We start from the raw sequence: 24874 nt of genomic DNA, 5'->3' as shown, positions 1-24874 counted from the left end.
TGACGGCTAATCAAAGTATGTAGAAAAGTCTAATTATCTACACTTATACTGTAGCATAGCCTACCGATATTGTGCAATATGACATTAAATAAAATCTGTCAAATATGTCACCCAAATACAGTTAAACCCCAAACGGTTATAAATAGTTTGATTTATCAATGATTCTGCCTCTTCTATTAATAACAAGGCGTTAATATTTTGTTCCCTTTCCCTTTCACCTGAGGAGTTTTTCTTGAAATATAAACTAATGGCGGACGGGACATTTCTTTTGACCGCTGGTTGACTCCTAGTGGGGTAATGAAATTTCTCCGGTCGTGGTCTTTTTTTTAACTCTCCTCTCAACCCAGTTACGTACCTTGAGGTACAAGTCATCTGCGGTCCATCTGTCTCAAGTGTGCTTAATAATACCCGCTGGTATTTATCAGCTCCACAAAGGCAGTGTGGACACTCTATTCTCTTTCCTCCCAGCACTCCTCCGCAACTTGGGCCCCGATATCAGTGTCTCGGGAGGATCCTTGAAGAAGATCATATGGAGCGCGACAGAGCTGGTGCCCGTAAAGGGGTGTTTTATAGGTGGCTTCTAAATGTACAGCATCCCAGCAGGACACGAGGTGGCCAGGATTCCTTAAGAGGAATATTTCAGATGTGTTTCTCGTTCGGAGGCTGTTACACAAAATACACGCTCAAAAGCTGCGCTGGAATACTCGTGGCACACAGTACTTACTGAACTAACAGCCCAGCTGTATTTTTTAGAGTGGTACTAGATTTCCACGTTAGTGCAAAAATGATCTGGCTGCTCATTAGGGTTTGCCGTTTTAGATTCTAAGTGTCGATGAATAACTCCGCACAAATGGAAATTACAGTGGTGGGTTGACTGTATGTAGTGAGTTATGCAATGCTTTGAGCAAGAGTGCTTTTTTGAGTAGGGAGAGGTGTTGTTCTGGATATTTCATATCACACGAGGCTGCCTGCTGAATTACTGAATTTTCTTCAACTCATATAGCTGTCTTTTTTTCAGTTTACTTGCAGTACTGTACGCTTAATATCCACAAGATGAGGCCGCATTGTAGTCAGGTGGTTTAACGAACACAAGTGGACAGCATGTTTGTGCACTGTTAAATGAATCCTTTCCTGTTCTAAATCAGATTTTAAATCTGTGAAGGTCTGTGTCGTGTTTCCGGGTTGACTTTCTAAGCATCTGTTTTAAACTGCTGGTCCTCTGCTCACACCCTGTGCGTCTGTAAAGGTGGTTTAGTGTATTGGAGTGTGTGTATGTTAGTGAGAGAGAGAGAAGCTGTTGGGGTCAATAGGGAGCGACCTCAGCTCAACCCTAGGACTAATTCACCAAAGGATCGAAGAACCAGGTTCTTCACGTGTTTTTGACATCCATCCTTTATTAGTGTTTGCTCAGGCAGGCAGATTAAACTCTCTTGCCACAGGCTGTTGACTGACTGGGGGTGCTTTAATGTAGTTACAGTAGGATGTACATTAGTTATATTTTATAAAAACATGTATGTAATATATATTATTCATACATTTTTACATTATTTACATTGATATATGTAAATTGAAGTGACTGGAATTTGTGCCTGTTGCCTGTTTTTTCATGATTTTTTCTTCTGCACTAGTCCACAGACCAAAAGGCAAGCCTACAAGGAAAACACAGAGACAAGGACACATTGTTTTTATTAAACACTTTAATTACAGCTATTTTTTGTGTTATCTGCCTTATAAAAACATTTTCATCTACACACTTTTGTGCAGAAAACATTTTCTTGTGACAGAGGAGTTATGAATATTAAACTTAACAAAAGCATGCGAACAAATATGGCTTTTTATTTAGCAGAAATGAATACAGTTACAATAAATCAAAAATATGCACATTTATTATCATGTTTGCTTTTGTTCTTTTTTTTTTTTTACAAAACCTCATAAACTTGACAAATAAATTGTAATATATTCTAGTTAATTTTAATTATATGCATAATGAAACAATGTTACAGAAGCACACAGAGAAACATAAACCAGTGAAGCTTAATATAACATTAGTCTGAGAAATGTGTTTTGGCCATCCTTAAAATTCATTACCTTTTGAGAAGATGCATAAAGACAATACATCCAATAAGAACAAGCCTGATACAGTATGAGATTTTTTTGGTTTCTTTCAGAGTACAAATGTTTCTATTCACAAAATGTACAATTAAATAAACACTTAAGTACCAGGTCTTCTTGTGGCTGAATTGAGACTTTGGGCTCTGTTCACAGCTTTCTTGTTGTATGTTTCTTTCTCAGTGTAAGACTTATTTTATTTTACAGTACCTTTTTAAGTGTGATGTCCTTTGAATTATGATAACTCCAAAGCAATGGCTTTAACTACTCAAATCTTGAGCAAGAGAACAGCTTAATGGTTCAAATGTTTGCGATGAATATGACAAGTAAGCAGCCTATTTACATGATCATCTTTTAGGGCTTCAAAGAGTCAACAAAAACGAACAATCACAGCTGCAGACATGTTAATACAAAGACCTCAAAAAATATATAATTCTTTAAATAATGTACAGATTACAGCTTTCTGAACAGAGCCCAATTTCAAACACTACTTGACTGCCTTGATTACATACAGTTTGAAGACATTTCAAATTGTCTAAAACAGCTTTTTAATACTGATTACCTCATATGTGAGGACTTTTTTTCACACCTCATGAGAGATAAATCTTTGGTCAACTTTAGGTTTCAGAGCAACAACACCAACAACAGAGAGGGAAAGGAGAAAAAATCTTACAAACAATACCAAACAATAACTTACTCGGCAAGTACACGACACGGTTTTCGACAAAGATTTTTTTTTTTTAATTATTACTATCATTATGATCATAGTCTGCCACAAACCTAAAACTTCACAGCCGCTTCTGTTGGAATAATACTCTAGCTCACAGGAAAATGTGGACATCGTACCAAGTCAACACCAATTAACAAGAACATCTGAAATGGTTCACTTAGTACTGCTGATTGAAATGCAGTTAGGACGAGGCGAAAAGAACACTGTACCAAGGTGAGGTAGCACGCTGGGTGAGAAAGAGACAGCGCACTGTGGGTTCATAAGTGACCGCACTCGGTTAATGTGAAACACACTGTAAGGCAAGAAATGTCTGGATTGTTACATACCTGTACGTGTAAGTGCATAGAAACAAAAAGGTGGGGACAGAGGCTAAAGAGCCACATCTGAAGTAGACCTCTCCTTCTGTCGTTACGACGAAGGAAGTCATTGTCTTTACGCTGTTCCACGGTGATAGACCTCAGTGTCAAATTCAAGAGCAAAATGTCTCGTCAGACCAGACCTGATCAGGCTTGAGGTACTTGGAAACATACTCCCATGTTAAATGTTTACAGATCTGTGCTTTCTCAGAGCTTATTTTAGCAAATTCAGCAATAGTGTTCAAAAGTGATCCTGTAAATATGCTGTACTCATACGCATTGGTAAATATTTGTTCCTGACAACACATTGTAGTAGGCAAAACCCATTTTAGCAGGAGGAAAGTAAACTAGCTCTCAAACATATTTTCAAGTGCATTTTCAGTCTTCAGTTCCATGCGTTTTAAATGTAACAAAAGTTAACAATTGATTTGGTTGTTTCATTCAAATATTTAATTTTGATAATTACTTCTTTTAAGAAACATAAATCAACGCGAGTTGATGAATATCCTCTGAAAGTCCAGGGAAATGTACAGTTTGCACCAATCAAGTTAACTGACATCACAGAAACTGAAGCATATTCTGGAAATATCAGCTTCACTGTGACACCGCCTTTATTCATGTGAATGTCTTTTGAGGAAAAAAAAAAACTCCTAACCGGTAAGTATAACTGTTTCTGTTTGAAATGAAGAGGGAACACTGCAACCCGTTTGAACAGAATGCTCGGGCTACTCCTGGTCGTGGACCGTGCTTGCAGTCAAGTTCCTGTGCAGGTTGGGGTTCTGGCTGTGGCGGTTTCGACTCCTGACCGAGGAGAAGGTGGTGTCGCAGCCGGGGACCTTGCACTTGTGGAGCAGCCGGAGGTGAACGGTTTTGTAGTGAGCCCTGAACGTGCCCTTGTTGCTGTACACCTTCTGGCAGATGTGGCAGGTGATGGGGGACCCCCCCTGCAGGTGCTGCGTGGGGCAGCTGCTGGGCCTCTCCGCCAGGCTGGGGTGCAGCCCCTCTTTGGGGGGCCCGCCCAAGCCGTCACAGCTCTCGTCGCTGTCGTCCATGGGGAAGCCGTCCTCGCTGCCCCCGTCCGAGTCCCAGGAGGAGCGCGCGCTGCCCCCGGATTTGGACACGGAGGTGGTGCTGAGGTCCAGCACCGCCTCGTTCTCCGCCCCCGCCTCGGCCGGCGGGTCGGGTTCGATCTCGGGCGTCTTGCTCATGGGAAACACCAGACCCATCCTGTTGTTCCCTTTGAAGATCACCGAGGTCTGCCCGACCGGGTCCTTCGGGGCGAAGTCCTGGCGAGAGTCACTAGTAACGTCACGGCAGAGCGAGGAGCTGGGGTAGATTGTGCTTGATGTTCCGTAGGGATCTTTGGTCAAGAGCTTGTGGTGTAGGTTCAGATTTGCACTGTGCCTGAAGGTTACAGCAAAAGAAGGAAAAAAACAGAAAGGTCACAGAAGTTAACTTGCGAAAACGTGCATACAGAAAAGAATATTAGCAGTATACGTGCTGTACATTTTCTGTTTCTCATGCTGCGCTTCAGTTCACAGCAGTAACTGGTGCCTCACCTGTCTCTGCTTCTCCTAGACGGAAAGGCTGCGTGGCAGCCCTCCACAGTGCACATGTGCATCTCCTTCAGGTGAACGTTGCGGTAATGCATTTTCACACTGTACGGGTTCTTGAAGGTTTTGCTGCAGATCTCACAGTGACGGGGGAGGTCATCTCTGTCAGAGCAGACCTCCTGAAGCTCCGTCTGGGGGAAGGTGTCTTCGTAGTCCTCGGTGCAGTCCTCTGGGGCTTCCTTGCTGTTGGTTAATATTTTAAACAACCCCCCGTTCGTGGCCCTGTAGTCAGTCTCTGCATGGTCACCACTGCAGGGCTTGTTTCCTGACTGCACAGCAGTGCAGTTCTCTGCCTCGGGCGCTGGTAACACACTGACATGACTGTGATTCTCTTTCTGGTTGGTGTCGAAGGGAGACGTGCAGGTGATCACGCCACCTTCCAGCGTGTACTTTGCCCCCGTTTCCGCATGCCGCGCGGCGGCGTCTTCGTCCTTGACGACACACAGCGCAGCGTTTGACCTGAAGTCCAGCGGCCTCTGCAGAGGGGTGGAGGAGTTCTCTCTGTCCGCAGGCTGGATGACGCCGCAGTCCTCACGGTCGCTCCCAGCCCGCTTCTCGCAAACGTAGCTGCCGCTGTCTGACTCGTCCCTGTCCCTCATCGGCAGGGGGGCCTCGTCGTCCGCGCTACTCTCATCCACCAGGTCCTCCACATTCTCCACCACCTCCTTCTCGATCTTAATAGGCATGCTGGACTTGCGGGACTTCTTCTTTGGTACGGGATCTGAGGAGGGCTCCGTGGCGGCGGGCTTGGCCAGGACAGATGAAGATATCATGGGTAAGGAGGGCAGGGCGCCGGGGGTGTTGGCCAGCTCGGCGGGTGTGACCAGGCTGCGGTAGAAGGGCAGGACTGGTTGAACGGTCTTCAGGTTGGGGAAGAGGATGCCGCTCTGGCTGATGTTGGGGAAGCCGCTGGGCAGCTTGGAGTCGGCGCTGCTGACGATGTAGCTGGGGACCGGCCTGCTGTCAGCGGCGGCGCTGTAGTCCGGCCTCTTCTCGCCCTCGGGAGAGTCCACCACGGACAGGTTGCCCCGCAGGTCCTTGTCGCGGTTGTTGCGGTTCATGGGCATGTGCAGCCGGGGGTTGGGGTTGGCGCTGTGGCGGTTGCGGCTGCGCAGCGAGCTGAAGACCATGTTGCAGCCCTCGATGGTGCACTTGTGCTTGATCTTCAGGTGCACGGCGTTGTAGTGGATCTTCAGGGTCCCCTTGTCGTAGAAGGTCTTCTCGCAGGCGCTGCAGAAGACGCGGCCCTTCTTGAGGCCACCGCCGCTCTTCTCCAGGGACCTCATCTTGGTCTCTGGGGACATCTGTGTGACGTCGGAGCTCATGGAAGGCGTGCAGGGTGTGGAGGGGGCGTCTGAGTAGTTGTCGCTGGTGGGGAAGTCTTCGGCCTCCACTTTGGGGGTGGCAGTGTCCATGGGATTGTCGCATCTTTCCACGTCGGATGTGAAGGAGGCGGAGCTGGAGCCCAGCAGGCTGCCCTCAGTGGCAGGGGCAGGGACAGGGACGGGGTCTTCCAGCCTTGTCTGATGCTCCCGCCTCTGCTCCTGGCCCAGCAGGAAGGACCCGGAGGAGGAGCCTAGCAAGGGGGCGGGGACTGAGCTCAGGAACTGGAAGGGCAGCATGAATGCCATGCTGTTGATGAAGTTCTCGAAGTGATGCACGTTGGTGGTGCTCAGCTTCTCCACTTTGGTGGGCAGGCCGGGGCCACGCTGGGCGTTGCTCTCAATGAAGGCCCGGATATCGGAGTTGGTTCTGGTGCTGGGCACTATGACGGCCTGCCCCTCCTTATCCTGAATCGCCATGAGTTCCACGATGGACTTGGTCTCCCCAAAACGGAGGAACTGCTGCAGCGTGGCAATCTCCTCCTCGAAGGTCATGATAGCCCAGCGGTCCAGCACTTTCCCCGTAACATCCTTAAAAAAAAAAGATGAAATTCCATCGACTGCTTTTGTGTTGAATTATAAATTTGAATGGGCAAACATATTTGTACGCTGGGGAATTAAGACGCTGCACAACCCTACTTAGACTGACATTTTAAAATAAAGAATTCTGCGCACAGTTCATGTGCATAGACGGAAAAAAGGGGGGGGGGGGGGGACGGGGAAGCCTAATTAATGCGACCGAAGTGTTTCATCTTTATCTTAATTTTTCCTCATTTAAATCATGTGGATTTTCCCCACTCCGAGTCCAATTACATGCGAGGGAGGGTGAGGGAGATCAGAGGAGAGATGATTTCACATCGATCCAGCAGCTGTCCCTCTCAGCCCAGCTGTAATTACACATGAGTGCTACCAGTCTTTGAAAGTCAAGCTGCAACTTCACGCTGTCACCACGATAAATATTTCATCATACAGCATCCATCTGACAGCCTGTCGAGAATTTCGATTTTTTTTTTTTACATTAACTATTAGAAGAGCTAACATGAATTAAACGCAACGACCTGAATATTTGATACTGTACTAATAGCTAGTGCCACGGTGGTGGCTCAGTACCGTATCTTGTGGAGGTCGTTACAAAATAATATTTGCAAATGATTTCAATCTTTCAAAACAGGACCCACCCAGAATAATAATTGGAAGAGGACTATAACGTTTCCTACATATAAATCACAAAAATAATATTCGTCCCAGTGCTTCTTCCCTCCTGGTTATTATTGCTGGTACCGAAATGGTCTGTAATGAGGCTGAGGCTCCCACCTGCAGGACGTATCCGCGGATATAGTCCTGCAGCGTCCAGTCCAGCGCGTTGAGGATCTGCACCACCTCCTCCTGCTTGAGCACGCTGAAGAGGCGGTCCAGCAGGATCTTGAGCCGTACCGGGATGGCCTGCGTCCCGTACAGCATCAGGCTGCAGATGTCGAACACCACGTTGGAGTGGACGATCTCCACCTGGCTGCCCTGGTACATGTGGTGCACCTTCAGCTTGCTCAGAGCTGCCAGAGAATAGTGCACACAAAGAGGAGAAAGGTAGTTACGCGCCGTGCCGGGGGAACGGCGCCGGTCGACCCGCTGGTCCCCTATTCAAACTGCGCTGTACTTACCGTGTGCCACCCATCCGTGCTTGCAGTTCTCACACTGTCGCCTCTTCAGCTTCCCTGGTTTAAAGCTCTCGCAGCTGCAGTTCACCAAGGTGCAGCAAATAGCCTGTCGGCGAGAAACACAGCAACTGTGAGCGCCGGAGTCTTTAGGTCAGACACGTCAAAGAGACATGCCGCCCTGACAGTCTGCCATATGTTCTCGGGGGCTGTGCAGAGCTGCGTGCCACTCAGTAATTGCTGATGCGTCTGAGATCAAGTGTAAAGAATCTCACGTAAGTCTTGCAGCAATGTTTATGACACTGAGGTCCTAATGGGAATGCAAGGGCAATCTCAAACATGCAGAAGAGGTCTGAAGTCCAAGGTTGCACATGTGGATGGCTGAAGATTCCCCTAAACAATCCTCCACCCTTAATGGTGAGTGCAGAACAGAAACATCATTGGCACTCTCCCCTCGTTTCCACCTCTGCACCATTATTCAAACCTGCAGAACCCTAAGCCTCTGCAATTCGGAGGTACGGCTTGGATGGAAAGCTTTTCGTCAGAGCATCGTACCTTCATGTATACTGTATACTCTCATAAAAGGAGGAAAAAAATATATATTATTAAATTGCATTGAGCACTGTGAGGAATTTGAATTCATCAATGTTTCATTGACAACTGACAACTTCTCTGTCTTTCAAGAGGGAGAAATGGTTACTTTTTCATGAATAAGGGCAGCCTTCCCTCTGTTGTTCAGTCAGAGTAAAACAGTTCCAGGGAACCTATGGGCCTGGAAGTGGTCAATACCCCTCTTTCCTGTAAATAACTAATCATTTTTATTATGTTTTTTAAAGCAGAGCCCCGATGCGTGCAGGTTTACTGGGGGGACTCTGGAACGCGTCACATAGTAGAGATGTCTGCCCAGGGAGAGAATGGACAGAGCGCTCCTGACAGCTGCAGGCCAGACCCTGCTGAACCCGCCACCGGTAACAATGGAGACAGCGGCTTCCCGGCCGCCACATGCCGCTGCCACCAATCCCGTTTGAACACATCAAAGCTCCAGGCGCTCATCCACCAGAAGTAATTTTACGGTATACAGGGGAGGCATTCTGTTCACCTACTGGGACTCCTCTCACGACAAGTGCTTGGGATCATGTTTGTCATTTTGCCTGCTGCTGTTTTGTGCTTCCTGCCCGCGGTGGAGGCCGGCATTAAGTGCCGTGTGATGACACTCACGAGAGAGAGAGAGAGAGAGAGAGAGAGAGAGAGAGAAAGAGAGAGAGAGAGAGAAAGAGAGAGAGAGAGAGAGAGAGAGAGAGAGAGAGAGAGACCTTAGTAGTCACATTTTGTCTTTTCTTTTCTTTTTTTTTTTTTTTAACTGCACCTCAGATGTAGCTGAACGCCCTGTTCAAACTCCATGGCCTCTGTGGCCACCACCATGAGTCCTGTGTACTAATCAGTGGAAGGGAAAACTGTTTTTATTTCAAAATCTTAGGTGTCAAATTCTTGACAGTAAGACATCAGTAATGTCCCTCGTTTTCTCAGGTGATTTCCAGCCGCCCGTGATAGAGAGGAACAGGCTCTGTGGACATGTGCCTTCCCCCAGAGGGCAGGGTCGCGCCGCGAGACATGGTTTACCCACTCCGCTGTCTCCGTAGGGAGAGGACTGGGGCCAGTGAGATGACAGGCAATCTCTCACTGACCACAGAAAGGTGGAGAGCTTCGTTCAGCTCTAGGGCCCAGTGATGTCAGGCCAGAGGCTATGTCTGTACTGGTGGAAATTCTGCCAAACTGTGCTGTTCTCGCTCATGTCTGCTCTCCTGAGAGAGACAGTACTTTAGCACGACATGCTACAGTGGCAACTCCAGAAGGGTTAACATGCCCAACATAATTAAAATGCATATTTTGAAACCTTATATGTTCATTCTTTTGAATCGTGACCATAGTTATGTTCTCCCTGAAACAAGCTGGAATGATGCCTGAAAAACTCTAAATACAATATTTGTGGTTATCCTTAACAAGTCATTGTGCATAAGTATCTCTGCTAATAACCTAATACCACCATGAAAATGTGTAACAGCATAGCTATGTACTGGTTTAGGCCACAGTTTTGCTTGATGCCTATTCTTTTGTCAAATTGTATTGCCTCAAAACATAAGAATCTGATACACCCCACAGAGCAATATAAATGTACATATAACATGCCTGTCTAAGGCCATTTAGGAATGAGGACTCCAGCATATTTAATACTGACAAATCTTTTTTTGCAATAAAATATTCACATGACAACTGTAAAACGGTGGAATAAAACTGCTTTCAGGCATAGCACAAAGTTATTATCTTGATCTAAATGTAACTGTGTGGTTATTTACTACTATACAGTAACATATAGTGACAACCAGTCTCTTACAATGTTACAAGTATGTAAATAAAAATGCAGAGAATACATTTTAAAAATAAAATTCAAATCCTATGAATTTTACACTTGTTTGTTAAATGAACACTAATTATGTGCAGACTGCAATACACACTTATGTATGAATGGTTGTGGGTAGAATTACTCAGGCACAGCAAACTGAGAAACATGAGTTCATCATTATGGAAGCCCCTTATTTTTAAATCTTACATGCTAACCCTTAAAGTTCTTTTTGTCCCTGTTCGACATAATCAATAATACATGCTCAGCGCACATTTATAATTCTGACACACTTGGAGTAACCTTCAAGCACATGTAGTCAACAGCAAAGAGGACCCTTCTTTTTAATCAAATATGACTCCTGCTTGAGTTTAATTACCAGAAATACTTTAATGCTGACTGCCCTGGACCGACGAGGCACCTGATTTTCATTTAAAAGAATGAAGTGACGTGTGGAACCTCGCGTCTTAAAGGAGCCAAATCCCATCATTATCAGACACAAAACGAGCACGGTCCAATTAATGTAATCCCATTACACACACACTGTTCCTTTGCTGTTGCGTTTAATATACATCTCAATCAGTTCCAGTGGAAAGCGAGAGGTGGAAATGCCACCGTTCACCCTTTGCTGCAATTTTTCTTAATTAGCTATTCATTACATGAACTTGAACCACAGCGTTTTTTCGGCTTGTTCTCTTGTCCCCTGTGACACCAATCTGACAAGCCATTTCAAGGGACTTGTACCCCTTGTGTCCGAAAACACACCCTCTTATGTTTCTGGTCCACTCTTTTCTTTTTTTTAATTAAAGTTTGACATTGCAGGACGTGGCAGCGTGTAATGCTAATGAAAATTGAGGCCTTAAAAATTAATAAAAGTAAAAACAAACAAGTGTATTTTCAAGGACTGACACTTCAATGTCTACAAGCGGGATACATGACAGGTAAAATACATTTAATGAGGCATGATTACTTGCTTCATTTTTTTCTGTTAAAATGAACCCACTTCTCTTACCCTACAATAGAAACTTTTTCCCCCAACACAAGAGCTAATAAAATGATTCTGTTTTGTATGCATGAATGCTGAATAATTTGCCCTCTATCCCCTTTTAAGAACATCAGTAAACAAGATACAACTATTTGCCATTTGAACAACAGCCTGCATCTCTGATGCTAACAAAGACACAACCATGCTCTCAGAAGGCAACATAAAACACTCATGCATCCTTCGGTCATATTCTCCCCTTTGATGGATGAGAGAGAGCGAAAGAAGAGGAGAGAAAGAAAGACTGACAACTGCAAATACACTTTGCCTCAGCAAGAGACATAAGGTTCAGAGCGGCCATTAGCATTTAAACGAATTCTACCAAGTCCCGTTAACCTAATGGATTCCATCAGTGTATCATGACTAAGTGTTGGTATTTATATGATGAATCTGCTGCCTACCACGCCGTCGAAAAACAATATGCTTTCACAACAAGGATGCACTAGCAACTAATGGACTTTTCATGTCTACCTTTTTTGTTTCTAGCAGGAATAGGGTGACATGAAAATGGTTGTGGCTTTGTTGCCAGATAAATTTTAATATTTTCTTTAGAAAAAAAAAGAAACTAAAAAAGAAAAAAGTAAGAGTAGACATTTTGCAGCTAGTTAGCTAGCTTCTATCAGAGAGCTTGTAGTTCTTATATTACTGAGAATGTGCAAGGAAAGAAAAAAATCAGTGGAAAATCTTTTTTTTTTTGGTTTACTGTTAATACTGTCACTCAGCTCCTGGGTATTGTATTCCACAGCCAAAGCAATGAGAAGCAGATGTGTGGAGAGATGTTCTCTCTAGGAAGAGCTCATTCTCACGTTTGCTGTTTTTATCCTACAACAATTCTAGACCAAACAAACACAAAAAATCTTACTATTTTTTAGACCTTTTCGATTAACACATTTACAAACATTTAAGTCCTGAAGTCAAATAAATCATAAGTAATCAATTAAAAAAACCCTTGTACAGCTGAGTGACAGAGTTTATATGAAAATTGATTAATTGTTTAAAATGGAAATATCCAGCATACACATCTACTTCAAATAATTTCACCAAAATCCAACTTTGTAGAAACAATGGTGTTTACTGCTAAAAATGAAGAAATTAAAGTATTTATCTGACACTGTCAATCTCATAGTGAAACAGTTTGCTAAACAGTTAGTTAGACTGCATTTGTAATTATGCTGTACCCCCCACTTAAACTGTATTCTTATCACAACAGAAATTTCAAGACCTGTCAATCAGTATGGCTGAAGTTGACAATTTGACATTCTCATGCATAAGAAATATAGAAAAAATGTGTACAGTAGGTGATATTTTACCTGGAAGGGAATGTTAAAAGATGGTATTTAAGCTTTTGTAATTGTACTCTTTCTTATATTGAATTGATTTCAAACTGGCTCCCTTGTGGTTGGAAGACAGCCTAAATGCAGTGTATCTTCACTGTAACTGCTCTGTAATTGTAGTTTCTGTGTGTCTAATGTGTGCTTACAATGCAGTAAATCTGCACTCTCACCACCGTTTGCACTCATTTGTTCCAATTAAATGCTCCTTGGCTGTAGTTAAAACGAAGCCAGGTTCCTCCAGGAGGGCCAGCCACCTCGGGCCGAGCGGGCGAGCCGGGGGGAGTCAGAGAGTCACAGCATACCACAAAGACCAGACCAAAGTGATAACATGCGTCTGTAGGCGGGAGGATTTCTGGCGTAAGCCGTCCACCAGACATATGGCTCAAATGCTTGCTCACACAACTAACACCCACAGTGGGGGGAAAAAGGCAGGACAGGGAAAAAAAGGGTAATGCTTAACAGGATCGCGGCAGAGCCACACACAGACCACACCTTGAAAGGGGGCCAGATCGGCGGTGACACGCCGAACGGCTCTGCAAAGATTCCTCCTCTTCCTTTCCCAGCACCCCTGTCTGTGCACTCTATTCCAGGCAATTAAACACATTTTCGTTGCAAATTTACTGCAACTAATATGGAACAGAAACGAAAATAGTAGCATAATAGCTACAATCTAAAAAAAAAATAGGAAAAAAAAAAAAACTTCAGCTTGTAGAGGCGCTAACTGCGCACCAGGAACAAAAGAGTATTTCATTATCCATGTGCTTCCTGCCTTAGACTTCTGTTTGAACTCTAGCCTGCCAAGTGTGACAAATTGTCGTGAATGTGAGAATTATTTAATGTTGTGGGATTCTGGCACCCTCTCTCACGTCACTTAAGAGTCAAAGCCATAACATCCTGGAGGAAAAAAAAAATAAAATGTACACTCCAGCTCTTAAAAATAAATCCAGCCATATGTACACAATATCCATACCAGTTTATAGACTCAACACCGCTCTGCCGGCCATATACAGTACATGAGAGAACAGCTGCTAATTGACACTGAAAGAATATTGAGTGGACTTGTTCAAATAATTTACCGTAAAGTAAATCAATTATGAGAAGCCTGGCAGAGCTAGGTGCACAAAGCCCCACTTTTAAAGCTGGGTCCCGATAGTGTGGGAAGTCAAATTACGATCAAGAGTGAAGAAGTTCACCCACTCAGTCTCTCAACAGACAGAGTGACTGGTACACTGTAGATCAACGGTGATCAACTGATTAAGTAATACCAGTAATCAATGACGAGACATCACTGGGTCATTAATGGAACCAAAGGCAAAGAAATCGCTGCAAATTTAGAACTGTTGTTTAGAGCCTAAAAGAGGTCACAGCCGAGATACCATAAATCCCTCTGTGAGTAAACGGCAAAAGAGGCTCCAAAACAAATCAGACACATCCTCATCTAATCAAATGCAGTCTAAGTCAAGCAGTCAATCCTGGAGATTGTCAGTGTGGCTAACTGGCAGCAAATGGTATTAATACAGTGAAACGCTGCAGTGGTTGTGGAGCTCCAGCGGTGCAATGTGTGAAAAGCCACAGAGGAGTTCAGTGCGGAACGCTCCTGTGAAATTGGGACCAGTAACATCCATTTCCATGTTCATTCTTAAATTTTCATCACAGCCTGAAAAGCACTTGCAGCCTGTGGAACTTCACACACATATTATTCCAATTAAATGTCATGTCCCGGTAATGATCTTTGGTTCAGGAGAAGTTGTTCCAGGCAGAGTGTGAAGAAAAAAAAAAATCAACACCCGCCACCAAACACGAGTAAGATTTATGGATTACGGATTATAAATTTCCTGGTGCAAAGTACTTTCTCATGCTTATAAATGTATGCGTATCACAGTAAGACACATAGACAGAAGCCACAGATGCATGAATAAATCACACCCCTTACACATACGTCTGACAGGAAAAGACTAATTGATGACAAATGTAAATACAAGATCCAGCGGTGAGCTGAAAGCTTAGTGAATTTAAAACACGTTGCAAGAATCAGCGTTCTAGAGTTGCACAGTACAGTATTCGTATGTATTCGTTTCATCATTATGTATAGTGGTTATAAAAAAAGCTGTGAAGTGGCACATTTATCTCCTACAGGTCTCTCACCAAAATCCTTTCAGTACTGAAAGCACTGTCAAGTACATTTCTGAATAACAAAACAAGACCCCCCAAAAAAATAAAAAAAAACAATAATCAAACATGATGCTATGAAAGCAATTTTCTTTGAAATGTCATTAGCCACACATTTGTCTATCACAGACAAATATTAATAAAGTCAATGTCCCCCCTTCCTTTTGATGGGACAAGACTGATGATTAGCAGCGTTTCCTCGAGTGCTGGTGGTGGGTGAGATCTGTAGTACATAGTAGCTACTCATAGGAAACTGGGAACTTCCCTCAATGAGGATATCACAGACCTCCTCGTACAAAATGTGACAGAAATGAACATCACAGCAAATACTGTACACTGTATTTCATTTCAACCACCATGTTTGATCATTTTTGAACGCCACAGCAATAGGCACTTAATAATGGCATATATATATTTTTTCTAGCAATTTTGTTTTTCATAACTCTGTTTCACTCTAATAAAAAATATACATAAAAAAATAAAAAAAACAGAAATAAATGTATTCTTCAGTATTAAATAGAAAACACTGAGTATAGACCTATAGCGAAACTGGTCAAATCAGTCCAGCAAGTGCAATTAGGAAACAAAATCCAAACTGACTGTGCAGAAGCTGTAAGCAATGCTGACAGAGTGGCTTTGTTATTTGCCTTTTAGGTTTCCATGAAAGCAAAAAATTAAATCGCAACGCCACTTGGGTGAGAGAACCCAGTGACAAATAAACTAAATGCACAACGGTTCCTCCACAAATGCAAACCTGAAACAACAAAATATGGCTTTACCTGAATCTCCATAAGAGGATTTCAGCTGGACAAGAAAAAAAAAATAATAATGTTTTTACTGGCTTCTACCTCTAACCGTCTGAAAATGAGACAGTGGCAGCTTTGAGACCACAAAGAAAAGCAGTAAATGAGAAGAACATGTTCGTACACTGCCTCTGAGAAAGTTTGGCTCCCAGCTATGTGCTGATTAATATCAGATCTCCCCTCTTTGCTTGCCTCTTGACAATCTTGTCACATCTGGCTGACAAATCCTGGCCAGCTTATCCGGCCCAGCGCGGAGCAGATCATACTCAGAGAGTGGCTGGAAGGGGCCTGCAGCACCAGCCCTGTGCTGATGGACCATGATGAAACTAATGAAGCTCACTCCGCTCACAAGCTGCAGAGGCACAAAGCAGCCCAACACGCCCGCGGGCCTGCGCGGCATAACTCTGAGTTAGAGCGCGCGCACACACACACACACACACACGCACACAGAGGGGGAGAGAGACAAGCCAAACAATCAGCCTACACGGTCCAGGGGGCTAGGCACCGACAGTTCACCAGAGCAAGAGGGAGAGACAAAAACACAGCTATCAAGCCATCCTTGGTAGTTCTGTGAAAAAAAATACACTATCTTGGCAAATGGTTTAAAAGACTCATCACTGAGAGTCATTTTACGTCTGTGACACAATCACTCCTACCAGACTCCTTCAGTCCATTCATTGGGATTGAGAGAAGGCAGGTGTGTATTTTTCTCTAGCTCCTCATTCCTTTTCCCCTTGTTAGGCTTGGAATTTTTTCTTTTTTTTTCTGAAACAAAATTGATCTCACCTTGCGATTTACAGTTCTGAACCCGCTTCAAAAGTATATATTTGCTGCAAGTTTCTATCAGTTTTCTTATGGGTGTAAGTCAGTGTTGGCTGTCTGCTTAGCTGCTTGCTGTATTCTCTTTCAATGTCCAATTTATTGGGCATAAAAAATGGGAAACAATTACCTATAAAATAATTCCCATCAATTCCCATCAATCACCTATCAGAGGAGCACTAAATTTGTACTATTCAAATCAGACCAATGTTTTTCAAATAACGAAATATGACAAAATATGCCAATTATCGGTAATGATAATAGACATGCAATGAGGTCTCAATATCTCCTTCACATACTGAACAAGCCTTTTAAATTGTGGTCCAGTGTCTCCACTCTCTTTCATGCCTCCTGAATTCATTTATTTGGCACTACCTTGTCCTCCGGACAAGAGGTCGTTATGTTCTGCACAAACCTGCCCCACAGACAGACAAGGAGAGAAAGAGAGAGACAGAGAGAGAGAGAGCGATAGAGAGAGAAAGGAAGAGAGCACTACCGCTGATATTAACGAGGACACAGACAGCGCTACTAATTGTTGCATTAAGGCTACGACAAAACATTACTCTGGTCTTGAATTACATTCCAATAGTCACTGGATGGTGGCCAGCAGCAGAGGAGCTGAAAGTGAGGGAGCAGAGAGGAACCCTCCTCTCACCGAGGGGCCGTGCAGCGACGCTCACAGAACGAGATGAAACGCACAGTATTAATGAAACCCCACAAAAGAACCACTAAATAAAATCTCTGAAGTCTGCCAGCGAGACTCCAGCATGAAACAAAGATGAGGTCTTACAAAAAGGGGAGGGGGGTTGGGGGGGGGATTCAGCAAGGAAGGATTCTGTCAGTATCAGTGAACTGCATACCTCCCTATGAAAGTTTTAGTTTTGTTTTATGGGAGTTGCCTCTGTATTCAGCGCCTTGTGGTTTGTAAGGACAATTATGCTCCGTAAACAAGAACAATACCTAGAGCTGACGAAAACACGCCTGACAAAATGTACAGAATTTTAACATTTACAGACCATAAACGTTGATAGTGAAGCGTTCGGAAGTTTCAGTATACACCATATGTGACGGCCGCATGCAGTAAAAGGAATTCCCAAAACTACAGCCCACAGTACTTTCTCAGGTTAGAGAACACTAACATTGAACCAAGCTGCTCCCCGTCCATAAATATGTTCAGTTTCACAGGATCAGAACATCTCTAAAGGTGACGTTAAAAAAGGAAAGGAAAGTAGCATGTACAGAACATGCTTTTCTTACCTCAGCCATTCTCCTTAAATGGGTGTTTCCAGGGTAACCATGCAGTTTCCCATTCCCTATGAGTCCTACAAAAGAAATGCTCCCAACTCTCCTGTCTGTACAAGTATTATGGCAGAAGAGCCATCACACGCCGGCTCTCTCACAGTCTGTCACACACAAAAGCTCGCTCTCTCGCTCTTTCACACAGGCGCACACACAAACACATGCACGCAGACACACACACACGCGCGCACACACACACACACGCGCGTGCGCGCGCACACACACTCCGCTACAAGCTCACATATACAAACACACACACCTTTTCTCTTTTTTTTCCCCCCCTCTTTCCTCTTTTGTTTGCTGTGGTCTGGATCTAAACTACTCAAGATGTGCGGTGTGTTGAAACTGGGCACTGGGGAGTGGAATGAGATCCTCCCACTCGGTGGAGCCTCCAGAGCTGCCCCTCACCTCAGGAGCTGCCTCTCTCCCCTGCAAGCCCCTGCCTGGTGCGTTTGAGCACAACCCCCCCGCGCACACACACACACACACACACACACCCCCGCCCCCCCGAGTCACAGGGCAGTCCCCTCACAGCTGGCTTGAAGAGGGCATGACACTCATCTTTCACAGAGATCTGATCAAAAGGAATCACAAAGGCTTGAGGCACTCCTAATGCAGTCTGGAGAGATTCTACCTCTCTCTTCTCCGCCAGCCCAGGCAAAGCATTAAATCAATGCAGCACCACTCCAAGCAGCTTCGCCCCGGCACTGGGCTGTGGACGTGTGTGTGTGTGTGTGTGTGTGTGTGTGTGTGTGCGCGCGCGCTTGCGTGTGTGTGTTTTTCTCAACACTTCTGTGAACAGCCCCAATAACAAGTTGTACCTTGTGCCGGCAGGAATGTGTCAGTGTCTGTACTGAGGATTTTTTTTTTTTTTTAAACAGGAGCCATCCTTTAAAGCCATATGTGTGCATAGTACACATAGCTATACTAATATACTTTACTCATTCAATATTCTTACTTAACCATTAGAATTTCAAGAGAGAGGTGATGCAGACTCCGTACTCAATGACAGATTCATCGACAACACTTTCATATAGACTGATACTCCAACAGATAACAGCTTTTACAGCACAAGGGCAGAACCCCTTTCACGCACCACCATCATGGTCTCCAATTAAAAGCCTTTTTTAAAATTTAGATTCATAAAAAGTACACGTACTGCATTTGTGACAGAAACGGTTAAGAGTATTTTCTGTCCTCATGTTCTATCTGCTTCTGAAAAAGGGAAAAAATGAAAAAAAAAAAAACATAATGCGGACCTTGCAGAGAAGACACATCTTTTTATGTGAAATTCCATTTGGTTTAGCTCTCAGAACACCGGACTCAAAAAGCAGGACAGTAAAATTGCGTTCAGGTCATAACATCTGCCTAATCTGAAGAGACAGCAAAGGAAAGGTCACAGAGCCCAGTCCAGCCTCGCCTAGCCAGTGGAATGCTGTTCTCCAAACTCTCGTCGTAACTTCAGCTCCCTGGTACTGAAAGGGTGTAGAGGCAGGTTACGGTTCTTAGTGGGAGGCATTAAAATCCATGGCTAATGGGAACACTTCTTTAAAGTGACTTTGAAAAAAAAAAGGGTGCATCTGCCGCTAGAACAAAACACTTTAATTCTGATGTAACCCCTTAGGTGCGGCCGTTAATCCACAAATTACAATGCAAGTTTTAACAGGCATGTTTTGCCTAAGTCCTAGAGTTCAGCTGGTAGGAAGAGAAGGGAAAAGAGAATGCTCCATGGTTCTGCTAGTGACAAAACTGCCTAAGTGAGTCATAGTGTTCAGTTTTTAGGGGGAGAAATTCACAATCGTTCTGCTAGTCACAAAATTACATCAACTAGTACAGTTACAATAAATACTAAATATAGTGTAATACAATACAGCATCATATATGGCCAAGAAACAACCAATTATGAACATAATTATCTGAGTAGGATAACAAATTAAGCACTTTGATATTTCATTAAAAATTAAATACATGGCATCAAAGCTCTCTTTTTAAAAATTCTAATATGATGCCATATTTGGAATACATCCAATCAACCATGAGGGCCAAGACAAATGTAACTTCTATCAGGGAAAGAGGCCAAATAATATTTAAATTCTTGTAAAACTCCATACCTTGGGGATGCACATAAAACTAACCCAAAGGACAAGACAGGATTTAGAAGAAGCTGTTAATTGTGAAATTGCTGTTTTTCTTACACATACTCAATGCCACCAGCCTTTTCCTTGCCTTGGGGCTGTGTCTGAAGCACTAGCTAACCAGCAAATGACTAGAGTATAAGAATGTATCCTGTAAGGTACTTAAATGTTTGTCTTTAGATTGCCTGAAGTATAAACAGGTACTCAGGTATGAATATTGTAAATGAATGCCATCTCTGAAATCAGTGGGTCAGCAAGATGCTGTATAATTAAGGGGTACAAAAGAAGAGAGAAAAAGAAAACTGACATCCTTCATTAGAACTTTTTTTCCCCACATGTCCTTTTAAAAACAGCAACTGCCTAGCTTCTTAAGTTCAGCCATAAAAGAAGTTTGATTGTCGAGCGAGGTTATATCGCTGGTTAATTGTGTTGGCACATGCAGTACTTACTCAATGTGGGGACATTTCAATTCAAATTTTACAACAAATTTAAAACAATAAGTAAAAATGTTCATTTTGATGAAGTGACATGACGATGTGCCATGATTCTACCCCGCATAAATGTTTTTCTACAGTAAACAATGTTAAGGAAGCTTATTTTCTGTTGGGATATCTCTTTGAGGCCTCAGCAGCCACTGAGTTTGGGACCTCTCTTCAAGCCTCTTGTACCTTTAAAGTGACTCCTTATGGAGAAGTCAATACAACGTCAACCTGCTGGGCAATATCTCTATTTCTAGTCTGGCTAAACATTTGCCATGGTAGAAGCAGTCTAGCTTCCATTAGCGGTACATAGATGTGCTAGCAGAAGCACAGCAAAGACCTGCCCAGACATGGCCAGCTGGCATTAGTGATGCTCTTTACTTTTTAAAGACAGCCATGTGTCTGACTTTAACTGACAATAAAAAAGGCCAAAAGGGGACCCATTACTGCCCACTCTCGCTAGCTGACTCCAGGGGACTCTACAAGGGACCAGACTTCCCTCAAAATGGTTGGAGTTACCTGTAATTTCTGTCCATTATTCAATGGGGGGCAATTTCGCAAGGTCATTTAAAATCAAATTGCATGAGAGAAAAAAGGCAAAAAAAATAGCATGAATTCTCTTCAGAATCAACTCTAAACTGCTGCATAAATTGTTGGAGTCAAAGCTGTTTAGCAGGAGAAAAACATGATCAGAGATTAGAATGCGTGTCTAAGGAAACTGAAAAAGCTGGATTACATTAGTTTCGCTGTGTCCTCGCTGGCCACATTCAAATATGTCCGGGTTGTACCATGTTGGCTTGGAGCCATTTAAGATGGTGGAAAGCATTTTTGTTGCATTTCCACAGGTATACCTGAACTCAGACCTCTTCCAGTGGTATCAGAACTATCAGAGTTTAACTGGCTTTCACTGACACCCCCCCCATACACACACACCTGCACCCGCACCCCCACCCCACCCCCACCAACATGCCAGCTGATATAGTGCAAAAAAGAGTGCATGCAAAATCTACATTTTCTGGCTGTGAATCCTGTTTGCATTGGCCTCTGCAGACTGAGCTTTTAAAACTACAAAATCATTAAAACTGAAAGAGATTCAATTCTTATAATACTGCCTCTTCATAACATTGGCACATAATGCAGAATTTTGGTTCAGAAATCTCGTTCTCAGTTAGCATTGGAGGCATGTTAAAAAGACAGTGCATCTCTCCCATATGATGACCTCTTTGAATTCTCACACAGCCAGGGAAGCTTCATTCATTACAACACAAATATGAAATAATAAAAACAGCAGTTGTAGAATGAATATTCAGCACCGTTCCCACGACTTTCTCACAGTTTCTCACAGTAACGTAATGAAATAAAATGCCAAGAAATTTCCTTAACGTGCTGTTTGTTCGCAGGAGGAGTGCCAGTAACTCTGGATTCCTCGTTATTCGATGTCACAGAAAAACACGCCTATTTCCGCTCACTCTTGCCATGATGAATATGATGAGTCTCATATTGGAATATGAGCCAGCACAGACTGTTCTCTGAAGTATACCTGCAGGCTATGTAAATGCTGCTGACGCTGAGCTGGGCACTCTAGACTAGTGTAAACACGGCATTTGTCTGCCATTACATTGTAGTTACCAAGTACACTCACAGCATACTGTGTATACTGATTTCAATCACTTTCAGATAAGAACACAAAAAGGAGGCAACAGAAAGATGACAGAAGATCTTGGATAAAAACATGAATGTTCAACAAAGCTGGTCTATCTTCATTTAAGCCATACTTCAGGAAAAAGGTGATGCCACTGCATAACAATATTGAAGTTAACTACTTAGCATAATCTAGATAATCTAGTAAGTGTCCCACTATAATTATCTCGCCATTTTGATATTACCAAAATGGGTCACAAACTCAACTTACATATTGATTTGAATATATACCATACACATGTGAACATCAAAATCCTGAGTGACACGTCCATTAATAAATGTTTTATTTTTTTTAAAGAGTTTTATTACACCAACCACTTCTGCTCCAAAAAAAATATCTTTAAGTAATGAGAAAAATAATTATTTCTTAGAGTGCTTCTTAGGGTGAAGGTAAAAGGTGTGAAGAGTGTTGTACTGAAACATTCCTAAATGGGTTCAGTGCACCATGCAAAGAAATATACTAACAGGATACCAAAGATCTCTTAAATGAAATTAATTATAATCGCTATAACTTTTTAAACAAAATTTCATCCTCAATGTCTAATGAAAAAATAGGGATTCTTACAGTACATTTTCTTTCTTTTCTTCCGTTTAACTTCCAATAGGCTTTGCCCTATGAACTCACTCACTAAACTTGCTATCATTCTACTTTTCTGTGTCATGAGAGCTTCTGGAATAGAATCCACTTGATTGAAAAGCTTGGACAGCACCTTCAGTAACAGCGGAACCATTATTAAAACCACCTGGATGTCTAGTTCATACGCTTTTGAAATGGAATCTGTTGAGATCTTTATGTGTGCCATACAATAGATACCTGCAGGAAAACACATCATACGTATAGTAATAAAACCATCTTTCAGAGAGTTGACTTCATCCATAAACCTTTGTGTAAGATTTAATAATCATTACTTGGCAGACCTCACACAGGACTGATCCAGAAACAGCTCTACTTCAGATATGAAGATTTCTGCAAATTCTCTATATGGCTTACACAATGTCAGTGTGAGAGCGCAAAAATACACATACACTTATGCAATATATCATATATTATATATATATATATATATATATATATATATATATATATATATATGACTTCACAGCGTATTGTACAAGCAGCCTTTGCAGCAACCTCCACATAATTGCCCCCGCATTCTTAACAAGTCAGGCTCGCCTCACTCAGATGACTGTGCGACGATCAGGTCACTGGAGGATGGAGAGAAAGAGAGATTAATAAAGCCGTCCTCCTTCCTCGTCGCTCCATCCTGCTAGTCTGGTATTGATCAGACGTGTCCACATTAGACGGGGAGATGCTTTTATAATAATCTGCCCTCGCATCATGTAATGGGTACATTAGAAGCACATCCCTTTATATCTGACACCTGTTTGGTCTCTTTAGAATTACTGTTTGCATTACAACAGTGTTTAATGGCCTCTTTAGATGGCATGCGGGGGGTGAAATGGAAAACTTTCCACAAGTTCCAGCTGAAGAGCACTACAGAAAGCCATCATGGATATCCAGTGATAGATGGTATTGTTTTAGCTTTAAATGTTTTCGACGCCCCTGTCGGACCACAGATAGCCAGAGGTGAATTTCTTGCTAGAGGAAAGATAGGGCCGGCCTGTCCCAGAGCAGTATCAGTTAGAGGTCTGCACTCTGTGTCCCAGCAAGGGAGGAGAGAGCCTAAGGATACCTTAAAGAACTGCCATGCTTCCTTCAGCCATGACAAAGACATATAAAAATATGTCTCGGTTCCTGCAACTTGCATAACTTACAGAATGCAAGCTACTCCTTGCATTTGCTGCAAGGATTTCTCATCTTTTTTTAAATACCACGAATTTTGAGGAAGAACACTGGCACATTCATACATGTTTACATACAGTGTATGCACATCCTTGGTAACTGCTATTTTCTGGACACCAGATCTGTTTCGGTTTTGCCTTTTTCATGTGGAACAAAATTTGCCGCCAGGTCTCTAAGGGTTAGCTGCAGAAACCCCTGGCTGCATAACAGCAGACTACTGAAAAAAAAGCCACCTGGACACCATCAGTCTCACCCAAGGTAAACATCCCTGACATTCCTCCCAGCCCGCTGGCCTGCACAGGTCAGAGGTCATGATGACAAACGAGTGACCCAGGAGCCTTGAAAGGTAGAGAGGTTTCTGGGATCTTTCAACAGGGGACAACACTTAGCATTCAAGAGGGATTTCGGCTTGCCTGTGGCCCTGTGCACTGACACAGACACACCAGGAGCAACGTGGCACTGAGGCCAGGAATCCCCCCTGCCTGCCCCCCCCAACCCCCCCGCGCCCTCCCACTCACCGCCTTCCTGCAAGCTCCAAGCACCCTGGTGGGCCTGTGGCCTCCTGTTCCTGTGCACATCTGTCCCACTGACTCATTCCCGACTCATTCTCAACGACAAAGAGGAGGTGGCGTTTCAAATCATATTCCTACGCGCTAGCCTTGGCTTGCATTCAGGAGGATAGGCTTGATTTCTGTACGTGTAAGCCGAGTTGCAACGTTGCACAGTTGCAAAGGACAATGTGCGTGCCACAAAATAACCCTTACAACTCTCAGGGCAATTAAAGGCATAAAAAGTTTGAGCTAAATACATAAAAGATAAGAAGTGGGTGGGGTGGGATGGTTGAGGAGTGGGAAGGTTGATGGGTGGGTGGGTGGGTGAGAGGGTGACAAATTTAGCAGTGAAATAACCATTCCCCAAATTATTGTTCTAGCACGAGGATATACACAGTGCAAGTAATGACAATTTCTCATCTGAATGGAATTCAGGCAATGCACAGAGCAGCCGCACCACTGGAGATAGGAACTGCTGTAGTAGTACACATCTGCAGG

At 43.4% G+C, this 24874-nt stretch overlaps 1 protein-coding gene across 2 annotated transcripts; it reads right to left on the bottom strand.

Annotated features, from left to right (window-relative positions):
- Positions 1–3721: 3721 nt before the first annotated feature.
- On the bottom strand, positions 3722–17825 carry bnc1 (basonuclin 1). 2 transcript variants are annotated; one of them, XM_036543808.1, is made up of 5 exons: positions 17665–17825; positions 7849–7951; positions 7505–7740; positions 4755–6721; positions 3722–4599 (listed from the first exon to the last, which is right to left on the bottom strand). In XM_036543808.1, exons 1-5 carry the CDS (start codon positions 17671–17673, stop codon positions 3921–3923), a joined length of 2994 nt encoding a protein of 997 aa, XP_036399701.1. In that variant the 5' UTR covers positions 17674–17825; the 3' UTR covers positions 3722–3920. The 2 variants fall into 2 exon arrangements, with proteins under 2 accessions (XP_036399701.1, XP_036399700.1); XM_036543807.1 differs by lacking the exon at positions 17665–17825 and adding an exon at positions 15565–15629.
- Between the last annotated feature and the right edge of the window lie 7049 nt (positions 17826–24874).

This window comes from Megalops cyprinoides, chromosome 13 (assembly GCF_013368585.1).
Source record: "Megalops cyprinoides isolate fMegCyp1 chromosome 13, fMegCyp1.pri, whole genome shotgun sequence".
Taxonomy (NCBI): Eukaryota; Metazoa; Chordata; class Actinopteri; order Elopiformes; family Megalopidae; genus Megalops; species Megalops cyprinoides.
Note: the sequence above shows the minus strand (reverse complement) of the source record. Positions and strands in the feature narration are given on the sequence as shown.